This window comes from Melozone crissalis, unplaced genomic scaffold, assembly GCF_028551555.1.
Source record: "Melozone crissalis strain CALT ecotype California unplaced genomic scaffold, PUWL_Pcris_2 ptg000034l_1, whole genome shotgun sequence".
Classification (NCBI taxonomy): domain Eukaryota; kingdom Metazoa; phylum Chordata; class Aves; order Passeriformes; family Passerellidae; genus Melozone; species Melozone crissalis.
The window spans coordinates 25896734-25912277 of NW_026535812.1; the positions used below are offsets into that span (position 1 = coordinate 25896734).

The 15544-nt window shown below is 50.3% G+C and overlaps 1 protein-coding gene across 1 annotated transcript; it reads left to right on the plus strand.

Moving 5' to 3' along the window:
• Nucleotides 1-10152: 10152 nt before the first annotated feature.
• PFN2 (profilin 2) lies at nucleotides 10153-15021 on the plus strand. The gene is made up of 3 exons (XM_054282389.1): nucleotides 10153-10339; nucleotides 11318-11510; nucleotides 13340-15021. The coding sequence occupies exons 1-3, from the start codon at nucleotides 10208-10210 to the stop codon at nucleotides 13435-13437; spliced, it is 423 nt and encodes a 140-aa protein (XP_054138364.1). The 5' UTR covers nucleotides 10153-10207; the 3' UTR covers nucleotides 13438-15021.
• Nucleotides 15022-15544: the final 523 nt, after the last annotated feature.

The following is a 15544-nucleotide window of genomic DNA, read 5'->3' on the forward strand; positions in this document are numbered from 1 at the left end:
CAAGGATTTTTAAAGCACGCCAAAGGTGCTTTTATACCAGTTGGTAAAACTTGCTGCTCCATTACTTCAATCAATAGGAAGTGTCAAATTGTTTTTGCAGAAGACTTCTATTGTTCTATATTGTTTTGCTTTTTAATTTTCATTCTTTGGTTCCACTGAAAGAACAGCTCTCTTTTTTAAGACAGACATAAAAGAGGCTGACAGACAATGTCTGCTGCTTCACTACCTTCAGGTGGATTCCATATTCTGCTCCTTCACACCTCTCACCTTCCTGCCCTGTCTTCTCTGAAGTACCATGGAACCTTCCACCTACCCATCCACATTATTTTTATTTTTCATTTGTTGGTGTTTATTTACTGGCCAAAAAACTGCATCAATTAATCTGTTTATGCTGCCTGAGCTCACCCTGACTTTCATTGGAACAGAGCACCATCCCTACCAATACACCAGGGCCAGACCTTGCGTGGCATCCTGACCATGCAGCCCCTCCAGAGCAGTGGCAAGAATGCTGAGGGGTGGTGGCCTCAGGAGGAACTCTCAGGGAGAAATCCCTATGGAGTTTGAGCTTTGACCTTGTTTCTGTAGCCTCCAAGAAGGGGGTTCCTGCATCTCTGGAGCCCACCATGGCACACAAGGATCCTTAGTGGCAGTGGGCAGCCCTGGGCTGCTGGCTGGCAGGTGGGCTGCACCCACTGTCTCACCTGAGGGAGCAGGGAGAGGCAGAAGGGAAAAGCTTCATCTCTCTGCATAAGCCTGACTTGTGCAGTGACACTGCAGCAGATGGAAATCTTTGGAGAGAACAATGTCCCTGCTCCGCAGGGTAAGGCAGGTGGCACGGCAGAGGCGGGCACAGCGCTGAGAACATCCCAGGGGAGAAGCTCATTTAGAGCTGCCCTCTGACAGTGGTAAAAGGATCCTCCACCCATCTGTCCTGCCCAGCCTGGCCATGGCACCCTCTGCGGGAGCTCGAGCAGGGCACACAGAGCCTGTTCTGGTACAGACAGCCCACAGCCTCCCCACAGAGCCTGGCACCGTGTGAGGAGCTGCAGGGAATGGGATGCTCCTGCAGGGATGCACATCCCCAGGAGATCTCGAGTTCTGGGCAAAGCTGTGTAGGTGAGATTGTAATAGCACTCTGCCATGGACAAGGACACCAGGGGGTTGTGCTGGGTATAAGCAAGGACAGTTTCTAGTTCTCAGTTTTTTATAATAATGATGGATTATTTCTGTTCTTGCTAATCTGCCAGGACAGAACAGCTGACACAAGACTCCTCCAAGCTGCAACGGGTGTCCTCAGCTGCAGGAGCCAGCAGCTGTTAAGCACACAGTTAACTCCCACAGACCAACTATTTCCTTCTTTTTTTTAATAACCATTTCTTTAGGCAAGTGTCTCCTGGTATTTTAAAAATTCATTTTAATCAATTTAAAATTAATAACAAACCAGCAAAATCCTTAGGGCCTGAAAGCTCCAACCTCTGCCACTCTGGAAGTGATGAGTCAGCTCCAGTGCAGCAGCCATGGAGCAGCTGAGGGCTGCCCATGAGAGCTGAATTAGGTCACTTGGTTTGCTATTGACGGAAGCGTGGCTGTCCCTGTCGTTCTGAGGAGCTGCTGCACTCCAAGGGCACTGCCACAGCACTGGGCAGCTGCTGCTGCTGCTGCCACGGCTCTGTCCAGGTACTCACCAGGGGGCTGCACCAGGACAGAGCCCCTCCAAGAGGAGGGAAAGGACAGTGGCCGCAGGACTCGGCACACACAGAGCCCTGTCCCCCCCCTGGGCTCTGCACGGTGCCTCCTCAATTCCTGCCCTGGTCACCAAGCCACGGGCACTGCTCGGGCCAGGAACAGGAGCCAGCAGCGCACAGAGCCACACCGCTGGCTCCAGCCTCTTCCCAGGAGAGCTCCCCAGGCCCAGCAGCAGTCTCTGCCCGAGGGAGCACAGCCCTGGGCACTGGAGCAGACCTGCTGTGGTCCCCCACTCATCACCTGGGTCTAACAGCAACGCCACGGCCTCACATGCAGCTCCTGTGGCAAAACGCTGGCTTGGAAGTTACTGCAGCACAGGATTTCCGTGCTCCTGGCAGGTATTCTCATGCCATTCGTTCTGGAACTAGCTCAAACACAGGTGTTTATGACCTGGGAAAACAAAGAACACAGCCATCAGAGGCTGCAGGACCAGACTCACTTGAGTCCAATTCCTGCTCTGGCAAATGTCCTCTTCCTCACAACAGCCTTCAGAAGGGTCCGGTCACTCCAGGGACTTGGAGCTCAGCATTCCTGTTTGCCAGCTGCCTCAACTCCCAAGTGCCCATGTTTCTGCGACTACAGTCTTCAGAGATCCATAAAAAGATCTTCTGAACACCCTGGGAAGCACATCTGTCCTGTTGCTGCAGGGCAGTCCAGTGCCCATGTCCTGCTTCAGTCTCTCGTATTCAAGGGGTGGTTTTGTCCCTGCCAGAGGGGAACAACGTGACAAAATGACTGTCTGCTTACCTACTAATATTCAGCTGTGATAGGGATGAAAGATTTTGGCTCATATCCTCATTTGTTCACTGAAGAGAAATCAAAATGAACCAAAATGGTTGAACAGTTTGTAAATAATTAAGTATTGAAGCTCCACTTCTCTGGAAGGCTACAGAGTGACAGATGTAGTGCAATGGCAAATGACAGAATAGCTCTTTAAAGTTTAGGTGTGATATTTCAAAAGGCCTTCCTCTAATGTCCCAGACCAAGAATAACAGGCATCCTTGAGGCAAATAACAGATTTATTAAAAAAAAAACAAGCAAAGCTTTCTTTAGGAGAACACAATGACAATTTCTATGCAATCTCTGCAGGACATACCAGGCACCCCACAAATGTTCCCTGCCCTCCTGAGGCCTTCTGGGCACCCCACCTGTCCCTATCCTCCTGCTGGTTGGCACAAAGATTCTGAAGAAGACTGAAATTCAAAGTCAGATTTTGTAGTGAAGCAACAAAACAATACTTCAGTGCTTTAATGACAAAATCTGTTGTGAGTGTCACCATTTCGGTTCCCAACTTCAGTTTCTTTTATGTCTACTTCAGTGCTTGCACAAAAGTTTTGAATAAACCAGTCTCTTGCTGATAAGATCATGGGCACCCAAGGACAAAACTAAATCTACTTTTAGTTACTCCTGTGGAAGGAAAAGATGGTCTGAATTTCTGCTAGGTGTGTGTGGCCTGTGAGACATGGTGCTTGCTAAATGAAAAGTACGAACACTACATTTTCAAAGCTCATTTTTGTTTGTTTCTATTTGTTCAATATTTTCAAGGGTAACACATGGAGGAAAAATGAAGTGACTTAAAACAGATGATTCTGAAATGTTAGCTTTGGTAGCACAAAGTGAAAATACAAATGTATTCTTGCATGAGCACAGCAGACAGAAAGGGTGGTCATCCCCACTACATCCTGAAATATAACCAGGTACTTTGTTCAGAAAAGGTATTACCTTTATTCAGCCCAGCCAGGCATTACCTTCATTCTGCAGCACAGTTCCAGTATACTCACAGCAATTTCCACTGCGAACCTGAGAGTACATTAAAGGGTGCTAATGATTATAATGCACGCACTAGAACAAGCAGATTCTGTGGCAAAGTTTTAATTTTAATTTGGATTAAATTTAAATTATGATTTACACCGCTCTGCTAACAACACGGAAAGAGGGGCTGTAAGTGTAGCAGCAGGCACGCATATCTTCACGTATTCTTCTCTATTTTTATCTTGTCGTTGAACTTAACAGACTTCCAAGTGCAAGTAGATTGAAGCTCCATCTAGTGCCAGGGGCCAGCAAGTTGCGGGAGGTTTTCAATGCAAAGCCAGCAGCCATTCTCGGGACCGGCCGAGGAGCAGCGGCCAGCCCGGCGTGCCAGCGCTGTCGCACAGCGGCCGGCCGGAGGGCACTGCGGGCGGCTCTGGGGCTGCAAGGCTTCACCTAAAAGCTGCAGAGCCTTGGGCCGAGCAGGGGCACGGCACCCGAAACACAAAGGCTTCACCTAAAAGCTGCAGAGCCTTGGGCCGAGCAGGGGCACGGCACAGCACCCGAAACACGAGCCCACCGTGGGGAGAGGGGGCCCTGCTCCATCACCAACACCTTCCACACGGCTCCTCTCTTTGGATCCAGGGAACCAGCACCCTGCTAACCTCTATCCAAAATCAGGCCATCAATGGTTCTGAAATGCCCTTGCTGTTTAATACATGGCCTGAGCCATTGTTGGCAAGTCACCATCTCCTCCACAAACACCTACTAATGGTAGCACATAAAATGGGTGTCTATCACCAACGCACAGAATAGCCTAGCTGGTGCTAATGTTCCCTTCCTCTCTTCTTCTGTGTTTTTTCCCAATGGCAAGTGCTAGAACTGCACCTGTTTCTAGCTCTGTAACAAAGCCATGCTGCATGTCCCAGCTCCTATAAGCGCACACTATTCTTACCCAAAACAAGGAGGAGGTTTGTGTAGCAGAGGACAGCTGTTCAGATGGTTCAGTCAAAGCAGTAACGTTGGAAGTTTTTTTACATGTGGAAGTCATGTTTCTTCATTTAAGAAAAGTGGTCTTCATTGCGCATTTTATATTTGACTTTCAAAGAAGACTGTAATGGAAGGAATCCTTTCACTGTCCTAGTCAAATGCAACCCACCTGAGTCATAAAGCTTTAAAAAGCACTATGCCAACTGGACACAGAGTACGGACAAACTGTATTAGACGCATCTGTCCCACATTTGTCTTCACATAACCTGAGCCCAGACTGGGAACGGCCCCGTGCAAAGCGGGCGGGAACAAACGCGCGGGTGAGCGGCTCAGGGCACGCCAGCACCACTGACGCATGAGGATGGCAGCAGGACACACGGCTGAGGATGGACAGGTACACAGCACATGACTGGACTCTTCTTCCTCACAGTACCGCCACCACGGCCCTGCTCACAGCTGTGTAAAGGCTGACAGCAGTAACTCAGTGGTCTGCTCCAAACAGCTCCCTGCGCGGGATCCGGCGTTTCCTCCACAGGCACTCTCTGTGCGGTCCCAGCAGTGCTGCTGGGGCACTGCCCACCCACGGCAGTACAGGGGGGCGCGGCAGCATCGGGAGCTCCTGCAGCACGCCCGGGTCTCTGGGGATGCCCCAGAGTGCGGCCGCAGGAGCTGCCCCCGCTCCAGGGCACTGACTCTGCTCCTCAAGCCTGCCACGCGCTCACCTTCCACAGCGAGCACCTGAGCTGAGAGACAGAATGACTTACTGTCTCTTGAGAGCTATTTTGAAAGAAGATAAAACCTTCTAAATGGAACTGCATCATTCTTAGGCTATTTTCTCCTTTCTTCATTTCTACTTTTCCCCGCTCCTCCCATTTTTATATTCTTCATGTTTCCTTTCACTCGTACCAGAGTGGCTGCTCTACAGTTGCACAGTATTAGACTTTCACTTTCAGACTGAATACACTTTTTCTAAGATTACAAAGACAACTTTGAGCAGAACAATTTTCATGTACTTTGTTCCCCAAAAATGTGATATTTATTTGAGTGGATGCAAATGAGAGAAAAGCACTACATCTATGGCGGAAATAGTTCTCTTCATGATGAAACTAAGCAGTACTTCAACTACCAAAAATTCACACCAAAATATTATAAATATTAAATATACACTGACTCTTCTTTGATGAGCTAACATCAAGCAAGTTGACTGCTGCTTATAGCTAGGATCAAGTTTTTTGTGACTAAAGAAAAATTTAGTATAAGGTTAGACTGCTATCATTTTGCTGGGAAGATATGGCTGTTTAGACTTCAGAATTATTATTAAATGCTTTTGAAGACAGTGAATGCATTAGGTAGAAATTGTGTATCATAGATAAATTTAGGTATCTGTGATTCAAAAATCCTTTGGATTTTTAACAAGTAACAAGCATTAACAGCAAAATCATTTGTGATCAGAGGTGGAAACCACACACAGACAAACACATTTACAGATCTTACCAGGGACAGCAAGTTGAATGAAGAAACTAATGCCCTGAACAAAGCTCCAGAGCTCCCCAGCTGCATCATGTGGGTGACTGAACGTGCAGCAGAAAGGGGTGCAGAAACAATCACCTACAGTAGCTGAGCTACAGAAACAGAACCGTCTGTCAGGGCTGTCACCAGGACACTGCAGGACAAAGCTGCTGCCTGGCGTGCTGTCCCAGGGGACAGGGTCTCCATGCTCCTGCCATGCATCACAACACAGCACAACAGCCAGAACGGGGTTTTCTTCTTAGTGCATGCGAGCACAGTGAAAACATGCAGACCAGCTCTGAAAATGATAAATTTGTTCTACCAGTCAACTGTGACAGAGAAAAAACCAAGCAGATGAAGGCTGTGAAAAGTTAAATGTTCTCTTTCATCTCCTATCACTTCTTGTTGTGGTCAGTGAAGCGTGCACAGAGGTCACAGGTTCAGACTTTACACCACAGTAAGATTGTTAACTGTCCCTGTTAAACCACACTGCACAAATATCCATTTAAAAATGACTGTCAAGAGCCTGTGCTTACTGTGCTTCATTTTCCACTTTTCTGCTTTCTCTCCCTCTAACTTTGTGCTTCTCCAACCCTCTTATTGCATTTCTTAGCCTCAGTTTTGACTTTTCAGATTAACCTCCCCACAGTGTGTGTCAGCCTGGTGAGGGCCAGGCTGGGCAGGGTCCTTCCATGGCTGCCCAGGGAGGGGACTTGGCCGGAACCCCAGGAAGCCGCCAAAGGCTGGGATGAGTGTTAGCTAGAAACAAATTACGAAAATGACATATTAATGTGTGGAAAATGTGAAACTAGGTTTAAAAAATATGGTAATTCAAAATGCAACAATCATGAAGACCACAGTACAGGGTCTTATTGCACAGCTACTAGAGCTGTGCATGACAAAGGTCCTGTCCCATGACAGCAGAACTGTGGCTGCACTGCAGACAGCCTTGTACAATGGCACTTAAACCATCCAGAAAGTTCTGAAAAAAGGGTGCTTTTCTGGTGTACCTTGCATTGTTTGGATCAATGGCTTAACACCATGTTAACTCTCCATTATGAGAGTTTCATCTCCTTAGAGGATTTTGGCCTGGTATGGTTTTAGCAAAAAAAAAACCTAGAAAACAACCCCAACAACCCTAAAGGTCTCTGCTCTTACAATCTTTAACATACAGAGCATACCCTCATTTTCTTAAACCCAGCAGTCTCAAAGGTGCTGCTGCAGTAGTGCCTACACAAACAGTATTGTAACAATTGTATATAGCACACAACCAAATGAGGCGCCTAAGAGTGAAAATAAAATTAAAGAATCATGATTTTCAGAAACATGACTCGTGACTGCTGAATCTGCAAATTATACAACCTACCTGGTAGCTTTGAAACATTAAATAATAGCAACCCAATTTAGACTTCACTTTCTAAATATATTACTAGAGTTAGTTCACAAATAACATGACTAGAAGCTGAGCTACCAAGCCGTGAAATCCTCTACTCTGATCCAACCATTTATGTTAAGGAGATCCCAGACTTCCATGCAGGTCTTTCCAATTCAAATCATTCAAAACAGATGTCTGTATTCCCTGTACGGCTAACACAATCCACACACCAAAACAGCCCTCACACCACTGATCACCTGGTCTGTGCAGCTATTAAAAGGTAATACTGCCTGTGAGGCAGGAGCAATCTTACCTGGCCCTCCCTGCACTGTGACACGCAGGTGAAACACCTGTCACAGAGGCAAAGCGCTGGATCAGCACACAGCAGCCTGGCGTGGCTCTGGATGTGGGAGCAGCAGCTCCTCCCCAGAGCCTGGCCCGGCTCGGGTCTGACACGCAGGTGACACACCTGTCACAGAGGCCCTGGATCAGCAGCCTGGCGTGGCTCTGGATGTGGGAGCAGCAGCTCCTCCCCAGAGCCTGGCCCGGCTCGGGTCTGACACGCAGGTGACACACCTGTCACAGAGGCCCTGGATCAGCAGCCTGGCGTGGCTCTGGATGTGGGAGCAGCAGCTCCTCCCCAGAGCCTGGCCCGGCTCGGGTCTCTGCCTCTGTCACGCAGCACTGCAGGCTGGGCTGCACGCGCTCAGGAGGGCACAGGCACTCACTGGGCACAAGGGATGGACAAATGTGTTGGAGGCTGAGATCCCTTCAGGCAAGAGGGCCTTTGGCTAAAGTCCTGCAAATCCACAGGTTCTTGTGTGAGATACCTGCACGCTTGTACCAAGCAGCCTGCCGTCCAAGAGAAGCCCACCTCTTATTAATCAAAGGATAATGATGATTAATAAAAGGACAATCATAGCAAATAAGCAGCTCCAAAATCCTCAAGGCCTGTCCCTGGGTCACGAGATGTCTGTCTCTATATCCATTAAATCTACTTATTAAAGTAACACAATTTGGAATCCTTATTGCAACTTGAAGACAATCAACAAAAAATCAAACATATTTTGGTTGAACTCTAAAATAATGGGCTCATCAGCTTCCCACTAATTTCAGATGGATACTTTTCGTTTTGTGCTAGTAAGAACGTTTAACTGGGACCTCCTATGGACCAGGAGTAAACAGAGAAGCGACCCTCAATGGCACTTTCAGACAGAAGAGAACATTTTCTCCTTCCCATGGAAAGAATCTCTGGAGGTAGGATGATGAAGAAAAGTCAAACTTCACAAAAAGCTTTAGCTATTTTAAAAGCTAAAAGCAACTTTAAGGACTGTAACTCATTGGTAGATACAGTGACATGAAAATATTTCTGGGATACATGGATGATGGCTGTCCAAATTCAGAGGGGTAAAGGCACTGTGAAAACAAAATAGAGAAAAGAAACCCTTATGGAGTTAAGGTAAAAGATACAAAGGAGCTCTTTTCCAAGTATCTAGTAATCCAGGCAATTAGTACTAAACAACACTCAATCCAATGGCAACGGAACTAGGTTGTTAAAGGACAATGAAACCCTGAAGTGTGCTGTAGGGGTATCCATAATAAATACCTGGGGACTTAAGGTAAAGAAGGGTAAAGGGAAAGGTAAAGGAAAGGTCAGGAAAAGGCAGATTCATTTATTGTATACTATGCCTTGGCATATTCAGCTATGAGATCTAACTTCTTGAATTATAGCCACAAAGCTACTGACATGGACAGTCAGGCCACATCCCCCCAGTCTGCACTGCCCCAAGAATCACAACAGTCACCCAATAAAGCAAACTCACCCTGCTCAAAAGCAAGGTGAGCCCCCACCAGTTTCAATGTTTCAATGTTATGTATCAGTGCACCAAACCAATGGCACCAGCCTCGGGTGTTGTAAAGAATGTGGAACTAAATTATTGCAATAGAGACTTGGTGGAACCTGGAACAATAAACCACAAAATCACCAGTTACAACCCCTTGTGGAAAAAAAACGTAGCAGATGCTGGCGTGTGAGACAGGGACGCATCCCTGAGGTCCGGGAGGATGAAGGGCACGGGCGAGGCAGGCAGGGCTCAAGCCCTCTCCGAGGGGCGCGAAGGCAGACCTGAGATTATGGAAACAACACAAATGCAGCGACTGCCAGGGCCCGTGAGGGCGCCAGCCGCTCCGTCTGTGCACGGGAGCGGGCACCGCTCTGCCCCGCGGCCGTGCCCGCTCCGGGCTCGCCCGCCGGGCACGCAGCGCAGCGCCTCTCCCTGAGCCCCGGGCCGGGCTGGACGGCGCCGCCGCCGGTACTCACCGATCCCGGCCGCTGCCGGCCTCCGGTGCGGGCATCGCGGCGGCCGCACGGATCTCCGGCCCCGCCGCGGCTCTGCCCCGCGCGGTCCCGGCCGGGCGCGGGGAGGGGCCCGCACCGCCCGCTCCGCAATTCCACCGGGCCGAGCCGGGCTGGGCCGGCCCCCGCAGCAGTGCCGGGACTGCCCGCACCGATCTCCAGCGGCCGAGCGGCCCCGGGCTCGGGCATCGAGCACCGAGAGCCGAGCACAGGGCACCGGGCATCGGTCCCGGCGCGGCCTCGGTCCCGGCGCGGCCGCAGCCCCGGCCCGGCCCCCGGCCCGCTCCCCCCGGCCGCGGGGGCGGTGCCGGCCGCGCCCCTCCTCCCCCCGCCCCCGGCGCGGCAGCGCAGGGCTGGGCTGGGCCGCGCCGCCGCCGCCGCAGCGCTCGGTCCGCTCCGCCGCCGCACCGCCGGGACCGCCGCCCGCCCCGCGCCCCCGGCCCGCCCGCTGCCCGCTCGCCCTCGCCCGCCGCCCCGCGATCATGGCCGGCTGGCAGAGCTACGTGGACAACCTGATGTGCGATGGCTGCTGCCAGGAGGCCGCCATTGTGGGCTACTGCGACGCCAAGTACGTCTGGGCAGCCACGGCCGGCGGCATCTTCCAGAGCATCACGGTGAGCGGGGCCGGCGGGAGCGGGGCCGGGAGCGGGGCCCACGGGCCGGGGGACGGGGGCACCTTGCGGGCGGGGGGCGCGGGCCCGGCCGCCCGCGCCGCCTTTTTGTGCGCGTCGGGAGCGGCGCGGGGCCGGTCCCGCGGGCGGGGGCGGCGGCCGGCCCGGGGCGGGGGGTGCGGGCGGCGGTCCCGGTGCGGGGAGTGCGGGCGGCGGGCCCGGTGCGGGGCGGGCGGCGGAGGAAGGCGGCTCGGACGCCGCCGCGCCGCCGGCTCCATGTTTTCTCCGCCAAGATGGCGCTCTGCCATTGATGCTCCCCCGCCCTGCCCGCCCGCGCCCCCGGCCCGCCCGGCTCCGCGGCCCCGCCGCCCCGAGAGAAGGGCCGTGTGCGGCCGCCGGCGCGGCTCCCCCGGCCCCACGCGGCCCCGCCCCGGGCGCGGCGGGCCCCGGTCCCGGCCGAGGCGGAGCGGGGCCGCCTGGGCCGCGGTCGGGGGGCCGGGCCCGCCGTGACGCTGCACTTTGCGGCCGCCGCGGTGCGGCCGGGCCCGCGCCTCGCCCCCAGGCTCCGGGCCCGGGGCCCTTCCCGGGGGCAGGCGGAGGGGCCGCGGCGGCGGGAGCGGCCTGGGCCCCGCGGGCGGGCCGCAGCCGGGGCCGGTGCCGCGGGCGCGGGCAGGCCCCGGGCTGATCTCCCGGGACAGGTGCGGACAGAGTCCGCGCCAGCCCGGGGTCAGGCTCCGGCAGGCGCCCTGCGCCGTTTAACGGGCTCGGGCCCGGAATCGCTGAGGCTGCGGCTCCCCCGCGCGCAGCCACCGCGGAGCAGCGCAGACTGCGCCTAACAAAGCCCTGTGTTCTGGAGCACTTCCTGCGGGTAGCGAGAGGAAATCACGGCCTCGGCCTCTCCGCACGAGACGGGACCGGTTCTAAATAGAAATGACAGCAATATACCCTTCCATGCTAACTCTGAACTCTTTCCTTTGACAGCCAGGAGAAATAGATATGGTTGTAGGAAAAGACCGAGAGGGTTTCTTCACCAATGGTCTCACCCTTGGTGCAAAGAAGTGCTCTGTGATCAGAGATAGCCTGTATGTCGATGGTGACTGCACAATGGACATCAGGACAAAGAGTCAAGGTGGTGAGCCGACATATAATGTTGCTGTAGGCAGAGCTGGACGAGGTAAGCACCCTTTTCTCTACCTTCAGATAGCTAAATTAGGAATGTGACCCTAAGTATAGACTCAAGCTATTAGGAGAACCAAACTCCTGTATTTAATGGCTAATTTTGGGAAATGATGCAAGGGAGTGGATGGCAGTGCTCTAGCTGAGTTCTGACTGAGAATTACACTCATCCCTGTTCCCACCTGCATCCCAGCCCAGCACCGGGCTGTGCAGTAGTTCACAGGTCTGTGACAAGCAGGAAAAAGCAGGCTGCAGCTCCAAGCAGGCTTAGCTGGTATTCCATCACTTCATATCTGAAGCTCAGAAGGGGTCTGTTAATAACAGGCAGTGACTGTAAGCTTTCCCATTGTAAATTGCTTGATGGAAAGTTTATTATGCAAAGATGTGAATCTCATGTATGAGCTGCTCCTACTAAAAAGTTCTACGTTAACTTTTCTTGCACTTCCTATTGAGCCTGCTAAAGTCCTTCCAGGCAGAAAAAGCCTGTCCAGTTTGGTACCACTGAGAAATGTGCTTCATTCTCAGACACCTGCTCCTTTGTGCTCTTCATTTAACTTCCAGTAAAATCTGTTATGGGGTAGGCACTCATCTGGGATATGAAATAATGTCCAGTAGTGGTGTGCCTTATGTTGGGAACACCTGGGCTAGCATTTTTGGGCTGGCTGTGGAACAGGTTCATGAGGGACAAGACTTTTGCTAATAGGTGTAAAACCAAAGGCAGAGCAGATGTCTGTAGGCTGAAGCCCAGGACATGCATGCAGGAAGAGGGTTGGCAGCACTGAAGTGAAACAAGCAGAGTTCTGACTTGTGAGATGACAATGAGAACTGTCTTAAGCTTCTATGAGCAAATTGCTATGGAGATAGAATCATAGAGTCATTAAGGTTGGAAAAGCCCTCCAAGATCATGGAGTCCACCCCTTCTCGCAGTGCTGCAAGGCCACCACTAACCCATGTCCTCAAGTGCCACAACCACATGGCTTTTAAATCCCTCCAGGGGTGGGGACTCAACCACTGCTCAGGGCAGCTGTGCCAGGGCTGGGAACCCTTTTGGTGAAGAAGTTTTCCTAATGTCCAACCTAAACCTTCCATGGCGCAACCTGAGGCCCCAGTGTTCGATCACGTGTAGGTAGACTGGCTGCAGCATTCCCAGCTTGGTGAACAGTCCCTGGCCTGTGGCAGCCCAGTGTCCCCTGTGCCCCCTCCCTGCTGGGGGATATCTCATGGCAGCTCCCAGTGGCTCTTGCTGGTGAGCCTCCAGTGTTCCTTTTAGCAGATAATCTGGAACACCTTGCTGGAATTGGGGGAGTGGGGAGAGCCGCAGTATGACAATTGTCCCTGTGTTTTGTCTTATGCAAAAAGTGTGGTTTATAGCTGTGTTATTGCATGGAAACTCTCAGCCCAACTCACCCTTTGGGGTTTTTTACCAGCATCAGGGCAGTTACTCTGGTTCCAGATCATGGGAATTTTCTTTTGCCACTCTCCAGTCACGCTTGCACGTGCACTGTACCCCTGCTCCTACAGGTGTTTAAACTGCTGCCAGGATTTCCTTGCTGGGTGCTGAGTGATGGTGAGAGGCATTGTAATGCTGTTTTAATAGCTGGTGTCATTTTTCTCAGGCTTAAAGCTTCCACAGTTAGATAAAATCCCTGAGGGTAGCTTGTACTTTCTCCCAGCCCTTTCTACATCTTGTTTTAACAAAACTGTTAAATTAGCTTAATACTCAAATACTAAATCTTGAATTTGAGGGTGTTTATTGCACTGAATAAAAGTTGCATTATTTCCACGTCTAACACTCTTTTTAAAACTTTTTTTTCTTTTCTCTTTCAGTCTTGGTCTTTGTAATGGGCAAAGAAGGGGTCCATGGAGGCGGATTGAATAAGAAGGCATACTCAATGGCAAAATACTTGAGAGACTCTGGGTTCTAGTTGTTAGGCAGACTGTTAAGTATTAGGGGAAGATTGCTATTAAATTTTCCTGGCGGTGAGCTTTAAACCTTACATTCTGGAAACTTTACTAGCAATGCAGGGTGATGGGGTATGAACCTGTGTCTCCTTTGTATCCCTTTGTTGGTGGGGAAAGGTGTTATTTTTTTTCCCTTTAATTCTTTTCATTTCTGTTTTGTTTCCTTGTGTACTCCAGCATTGGTTATAGTCATGGGAAAGGAAGGTGTCCATGGTGGGACACTCGACAAGAAAGCATATGAACTGGCTTTATACCTGAGGAGGTCTGATGTCTGAGCAGCCTCTCCCCATCCACCTAGCAGCTGTCTGCAGCACCACCCGCTTGTGCTCAGTGCTACCAGACCCTAGATGGTAGTTTGTGTTTTTTATTTACCCATTTCCTACTGTCATAACTCCAGTTCCCCCTTGTTCATCTCTGTAACCACTGTAGGTAACCGAGCCCATCTGGCACCACCATGATGATGATATGCATGATAACTTGAAACTTGGGAGGGGAACATGCCAAGTGTAGGCTCTGCTTTGTCTTAGCAATTAGTATGATATTGACAGCTAAACCAACTGAGATACTAAACAAGGTGCCGATTGTACAATCTAATTTGATCAATGCCTCTTCAGCACTTTGAGCAAGTCACAGCTCACTAGTCTTCCTTTCACAGAGCACGGTTGGGAGGAAAAAAGTGTGTGCATATCTTCATTTCTGTCCCTCTCTTCGTTTCTGTTTTTTAAACCCATGTGTTTGCTTACACCCATTTTTATAGTGCCTGGTTTGTTTAACCAATTTGCCACTCAAAAGCTATTAATGTCACATTAGTTTTGTCATTGCACTTCACTGTAGGCTTAAGTCTCTTACTTTTTCTTGGTGTTGTCTGAAGATTGTACTGCTTAACAAGTGCAATCACAAAACTATGAAAGGGTACAGATGTACTTCCTCCCATGACCTTAAACCACCATCCTAAGGACTCCCCAGACATTCCATCATTACAATAGCTCAGGCACTTTTTTTTTTTTTTTTTGCCAGCTCCTGTTCTGTAGTTGACTTGTGCAAGGCTGCCACTGTGGCCATTAGCTAGCCTGGTATAACCAGCTGGAGTGTGTCTGGTTTCAGTTTCTCATAGGACCAATTTTAATTTGCAGCTTGGGGGTCGGGGGGTGGGGGGTGGTGTTTTTGTTTTTTAATATGAAACTGCAATGTCATTGTGGAAAACTGCCACCTTCAGCTACCCTGGGAGCTATGACTGGCTTCAGTCTTTCTGCCAGATCACTTAGTGGTGCAGAGTTTGGCTGCTCTGAAGCCACTGTTTGGATGAAGGTCGGTAGTTTGTAAGCTAAACTGTCAAAATACCATTTCAAATTTAAAAATCTTCATCTGGCCTGTCACACCCTTGCTGCAGAAATGATGGAGTGAGCTGCCTTGTGCACGAGTCATCTGAAAATGTCTGTAACCAAACTCAGTTCAGGCACTGTTCTGACCTGTATGTCCATTGCAAGAACTGCAGAACTCTGTATACTAAAGAATAAATGGGAGATGGTAGTGGTTGGAATAACTGACTTGGCTGTCTTGTGATGAATTTTTTAATATGTATTCTGTGCCATACTATTGTTAAAAAAAAAAAAAATGAACTGTTGCTATTGTGAGATGGATTTTAACTGACTCTGAGGGTTTCTTTTGACTGGCACTACCTTAGGGACATTCTAGTATTTGCTTCTATTGTTGGGCCTTGTGGATAATGTACAGATTTAAACAAATTCTTGTTGCTGATTTGTCCATTTCTTTCCCTGCACTTTGTTACATCTGGGATACAGTCTAACTCATCTGATTTAATATGCATTTCAAAAAATGCCATAACTATTAAAAACACCTTGTTTACAGACAGATGAAATAAATTTATTCCAACCAAACAAAATCAGACTGTTGGTAATTTTTCTGCCTCACACCCAGGAAATGCTCTGAGGCCCTTCAGTGCATGGCTGGCTCCACTAGCAGGAAGTCTAAGTGCAGTTTTAAGTTTGGCAGGACAGCAGTAGTATGATAATATAAGTAGTATGATATGGTAATAAGATAAGTAGTGTG